This window comes from Elgaria multicarinata, chromosome 2 (assembly GCF_023053635.1).
Source record: "Elgaria multicarinata webbii isolate HBS135686 ecotype San Diego chromosome 2, rElgMul1.1.pri, whole genome shotgun sequence".
NCBI lineage: Eukaryota > Metazoa > Chordata > Lepidosauria > Squamata > Anguidae > Elgaria > Elgaria multicarinata.
The window spans coordinates 157,653,464-157,659,463 of NC_086172.1; the positions used below are offsets into that span (position 1 = coordinate 157,653,464).

General features: G+C 44.9%; 1 protein-coding gene across 1 annotated transcript in view; it reads left to right on the forward strand.

Moving 5' to 3' along the window:
• Positions 1-3,442, forward strand: part of RIN3 (Ras and Rab interactor 3) — a 60,730-nt gene extending 57,288 nt beyond the window's left edge. The window contains exon 10 of the mRNA XM_063118485.1: positions 2,378-3,442. Within this exon, the coding sequence (XP_062974555.1) occupies positions 2,378-2,686 (309 nt within the window). The 3' untranslated portion in view covers positions 2,687-3,442. The remainder of the gene's footprint in view (positions 1-2,377) is intronic.
• Positions 3,443-6,000: the final 2,558 nt, after the last annotated feature.

The following is a 6,000-nucleotide window of genomic DNA, read 5'->3' on the forward strand; positions in this document are numbered from 1 at the left end:
ACCGCAATCATTAAATTAAAACCATAAAATCACAGTCATTTGTTCATTATACGAACAGGCTAAAAGAGTTATTAAAACATACACACATTTAAAATATATAGGCGTAGTTAGAACATCTGGTATAAAAGGTAAACAACAGCAGCATGGGATAGAAGTTACAAGATCTCATCTCCTACACCAGGAGTGGGCAACCTTTTTGGCCCCGTATCATGTGGTGGCAGATGCAGGGAGCTGCACAAGCACACACGTGCACACATAGACTTCTTTTTACCCCGTACATCCCAGCATGCTGGGACAGAGAGGCTTAAATTTCCCCTCCCTGCCCACTGATCCAGCATCGCTGAGGGAGTGAGAATTTAACGCCTTTTCCCTGAGACCGCTGATTTACTGCCACTATTCGCTATCACGGCCTGCACCGAGACTGGTGGAGAGATGCCTACAGCCTGCATGTTGCCCATCCGCTGTCCTAGAAAAAAAGGAAAGGACGGTGGCTCTGTGGTGTAGAGCACGTGTTTGGCATGCAGAAGGTCCCAGGTTCAATCCCAGGCTTCTCTAGGTAGGGGTGGACAAATTCATGCCTGAAGCCCTGGAGAGCCACTGTTGCCAGCCAGAGTCGACAGTACTGGGCTAGTTGGACCAAGGGCCTGACTCAGTATAAGTCAGCTTCCTAAAACTTTTCCTTATCTAAGAAGTCCATTTATGCTCTACCCTGATCCTAGACCCACCCTTAACTGATCCTGTCCCAACTTTCTGCCTTCTAGTAGCCTTCGTTGCCCCTCATACTTTACCATTCCATTGTCCAAGCAATTCTCCCCTCCCATCCATGCACACTCTGTAGTTCACTACAGATGGTATATGCATAAGTAAGAAAGCGAGTGCAATCCTATGCATGTTTAGACAGCAAAACGTCCTACAACCCCCAGCATGTCCCAGCCACAATCGTTTGCTGGGGCATACTGGGAGTTCTAGGGCTTTATTGCTGCCCAAACATGCATAGGATTATGCCCTTAAGCTTAAAAGCATTTTAAGGTTTCCTGACCTTCAACCACATGGTGGCAGCAAAGATAACTTTTTCTCCTGTAAAACAAGCTCTTTCTCTTTCAAGTCCTTTCACCAGAGGGAGACAAATGGCCTTAGGTGAAGCACTTTTGTTAGTCTATTAGTGTGTATTACTTATATAGCACCATCACTGTAGTAATAACTTAAACCAAAGACAGGTCCTGGGCTCAAGGAACTTACAATCTAAAGGGAGCGACACAACAGAAAGAGAGGAAAGGAAGGGGGATGTGAGGTAATGATGATGGTGATGAATTATTATTATATGCAGAATGGGTTCCAAAAATATCTAGACCAGGAGGTTTTCTTCACAAGGCATTTATAGCGCACTTGTCATTCTCCACTCATGGTTGTTTGCAGGTTCTTTAGATAACGTCATGACCCTCCAGTTTTGCTTGCATTTTTAAACAGCACTTTCAATGACTTTTTTTTGAGCAGGGAAAATGCGGTGTTATTTAAAGAAAGTGAAAGGAAATGCTATTTCCACTTGTGCATTTGTGCTATTCTGCTATACCACAGTGCCACCTAGAGGTTATGTAGCAGAAAAGCAAGAGAGAAAACGCTCTTTGCTTAGTTATATGATGAAACTGAAAGTAGATACAGCAGTTTAATATCATCATGTAGAAAAGCTCTAGTTGGAGTACTCAGAGTACTCAGAGAATCATAGAGTTGGAAAGGACCCAAAGGTCATCTAGTCCAACCCACAGCTTACACAGGACATTTGCTGCTACAACATCCCTGGTGGCCATCTAGCCACTGCTTAGAAACCTCTAATGAAGGAGAGCCCACCACAGTCCAAGGCAGTCTGTTCCACTCGTAATAGCTTGTACTGTCAGGAAGTTCTACCTGGTGTTTAGTCAAAATCCCCCGTTTTTGTAATTTGAACTCGTTGGTTGAGGTCCTACTCTCTGGAGCAATGGAAAACAAATTTGGTCCATAATATTTGAAGGCAGCTATCATATCGCCTCTTAATCACCTCTTCTCCAGTCTCAATGTACCCTCCAAGCTTTTTCCTCCATAAGATGTGGTTTCCAGTCCCTGCAGCAACATTGTCACCTCTACTGTGCATTGAGAGTGCCTTGTTGTATATTTCTAATGTCTATTAACATTAGCAGTACAACAGTGGAACCAGTTACCTAGGGAGGTCGTGGGCTCTCCCACACTAGAGGCATTCAAGAGGCAGCTGGAAAACCATCTGTCAGGTATGCTTTAGGGTGGATTCCTGCATTGAGCAGGGGGTTGGACTCGATGGCCTTATAGGCCCCTTCCAACTCTACTTTTCTACGATTCTATGATTATAACTCATGCTCCTTCTTTCCAGGATTTCATCGCCATCTCATTTATGGAAGCCGATGCCAAAACAAGGACACTTGCCTACCGGACTGACTCGACAACCCATCAGCTGAATCAACAGTGCGCTGAGAAATTTGAAGTCTCAGAGCCTCAGAACTATGGGCTGTTTGTTCACGTCGATGACAAGACCATGCAGCTCGATGAAGATGCCCTCCCTCACCGCATCAAGTCCCACCTCCTGAACAAGGAAACCAAGCCAACGTTCCAATTTATTTATAAGCCAACGGGAGGTGAAGAGACACCGGTCCCCATTATCAAGGAGCCAGATGTTTTATAAGAACAACATTGCTCTGTTGTAGCAGGCTCATCTCAAAGGGTTGTGATGTTTCTTCCTTCAAAGCGTTCAGATCTCCAGCGCTGGCAGAAGCACTTCTGATCTGAATGGCGATGGGGACGGCATTGGTGATCTTCTGCCGGGAGCATTCTCTCAACAGAATCCATTTGCAGGTGTAAACAGAATATTCCAAGCATAGTTCACTCTTGGGGGAAGGGGGAACCTTGAATCATTTAGAAACTCAAATCCTGAGCACATGATGGAGCCTCCGTGCTGTTTGTTCTGATACAAAGGAGGTAGGCCTGAGGTTAAGGGCATCATGTCAACATCTTGTTGCAGCACCAAATCCACAGTATTATCAGAGATGGTTTGAGACATTTTGATGTCTGGGGCAGAAAGTCCAAATGACCCTCACAGTGGTTGTAAACAAGATAATAATAAACTCCACCGGGGTGCACAACTTTTCTGATCCTGAAGGCAACGTCTGCTGTCAGCAGAGTGCCTGAGGACCGCACATGCATGCACACGTGTACTTGGATGCGCTCGCACACACAAGATTGTTACTAAATAATTCACAATGTTTTTGATGAGACTCCAACATTTTCCACCTGAGGTGGAAACTGATTCTGGATATTACTCAAGTTCTATACTTATGCATAAAACCTCAGAGTCTAACAAACATGAAAAGAGACACCGAGAGCCCACTGCCACTCCTGGTTTCATCCCTATTCTTACCGCATCTCGTTGAACACAACACGTGACCTGATGACCTTGCGCTGTGCATTACCCCACTTTGTCTCACAGGCTTGGCTTTTGGGGACAGAGTAAAGCAGCATGCCATGACGTCATGTGTTGTATCCCCTGAGACGCTGCAAAAAACAGCTATGGAGCTAGTGTGTGTTCATGATACAAATCAGAACAAAATCAAGAATCAGAAATGTCTCCATTTCAAGTCTTCCCCTAGGTCTCTTCCCATAATCCTTCACAAGTATCACACTGAACAATTTAATGCAGGATAGGTAACTCCAGATGTTTTGGATTACAACTTTGGAGCTTCTGAGAGCTGTAGTCCAAAACTTCTGGAGGGCACCAGGTTGGGGAAGGCTGGTATGGATGAGGACCCAGTGGGGACTCGGCATAAGACAGCTTCATTTGTTCCTAGAGGAGGAAAGAAAACAGAAATATAGGAAGAGAAAGAGGAGAGAGAGAGGCAAGAGAATGAGACTGAGGGTCTGCATTCTGCAAACATGAAAAGCAAACTTATCAGAACTCTAATGAGGGAGCTGGAACCGAGAAAAAGGGCAAAATCCAATGTAAATCCTACTTAGACTAGACCTATTGAAATAAATGGAACTTAAGTTAGTCACATTCATTTCAATGAGGTTACTCATTGAACATATGAGGACATATGTTGGATTTTGCCCGAAAGGTCTACCATGCAACACAAGGGACATCTTGTGAGTTGCTACCACTGAGTTAAATGACACATATTCCTCTACACATTTCACCATGGGTATTAGAAGGCAGGTCATTAGAGCCCTTTACACACTGTCCAACCCACTGCCCAATGGGAACCCACAAGCAGGACATGAACACGACAGCACACATTCCCCAGCAACTAGTGTATATAGGCTGACTGCCTCTGATAATGGAGGTAGCAGATAGGCGCCTGGACTAATAGCCATTGGTAGCCTTCTCCTCCAGGAATTTATCCAACCCCCTCTTAAAGCCATCCAAATCGGTGGCCTTCACCACGTATGGGTGGTGTGCTGTGTGCAGACGTCCTTCATTTTATCTGCCCTGAAACTCCCACTAATCCCCTTCACAGGATGACCCTGGGTTTTAGTGCTTGTGGGATCAGAGGGACAACACACAGACTTCATCTGTGCCCACTTTCATGATCCGCTGGGCATGTCACCCAGCTTTTCTAAGCGAGTAAGTTGCTGGCTATATCTTGAACTTCTGACACCAGCAGACAAAAAAACAATAATTGGTGGGGGAAGAGAGAGAAAATAAATTGCCCAGTGTCATTTCCGAAGTGCCATCCTTTGCTGTATTGTGCTGCATTCGTAATAATAAAAAAGAGCTATTCCTTTACTCGACAGAGTATTGCTGCAGAGTGGATTTAAACTCTGTAAGAGCTCCATCAGACAAGCGTTTTATGGCACGCTCGTTACCGGGCACTCACAGATTTATGTGGGTCCCTCTCATGACGTCGTCTGCCTCCTGCCCCTGCTAGCCTTCTTCGCACGACAAAAAAACACCCCAGTAAGTCCAACTTATTTTTTAAAACGGAACTTGCCGCTCTCCCCTGCTGTGTGCAGGAGAAGCAGCGCGATCAAAGCAGCCCACTGAATGGGCCACCTGCATGCTTGCTTCCTCTTTCAGAAGAGGCAGTAATGAGGGACAAATGCATGGGCAGAGAAGCGACAGTAAGGAAATCACACACACACTCACACACACACACACACACACACACACACACACACGTGTGATGACGTGGCAAAGGGCCTTTTCAGACACTTAAAATATGCATCTTCCAGCTAGGTGTCCTTTCCTTTTAACTTGATGTTTAGAAATATGTCATCTCTACCTTAGACATGTGGGCACATTTCATCAAAACTGTACTGCAAAAAAAAGGGGGGGTGTTCTTTAAGGCTTCAATCCTACACACACATTTACCTGGGCGTAAATTACATTGAACTATAAGGGGCTTACTTCTGAGTTGACATGCATAGGATTACACTGTAAATGTATTTATTTCCCTGCATTATACTATGTATTTGAATACAGTGCCTGGTTCATGGAGGCAGCTTGGAAAAAAAGATCTTGGGGTGGGTGGGTGTCACATGTGCTCACTACGTTACTGTTACTTTGGTCCTCATAAATAGGTCAAGTACAGGAACTCAGAGGTTGCAGGATGGCCTTTTCGCAACCGCCTTTTTATACTCGGGGCCTGGAAGTGATCCTTCTGACTGTGTTGGCTGTCTCTGTACCTCCTAATGATGCAGTGTTATTGTGTGATTTTTATAATATAAAGATGCACTATTGAAAATGGTTATCTGCTCTCCTTCCTTTCAGAATATATGCTTCTGTTCTAAATAACTCTGCCTTGGTGTTAAAATCCCATAGAAATGGCTTAAATCGATCCTTCTTGTCATCAGTTTCTCCCTGAAAATGCAGCTGTTAGGATAGGGGCTGGGACCCTGTGGCCTTCCAGATGTTGGCCAGTCCAAGCTAGCTTAAAAACAAAGGAGGAGCAACAGGGGCCTTGAAGCTGCCTAGCAAGCAACTGGGCAGAAGACCTAGTTAGACTT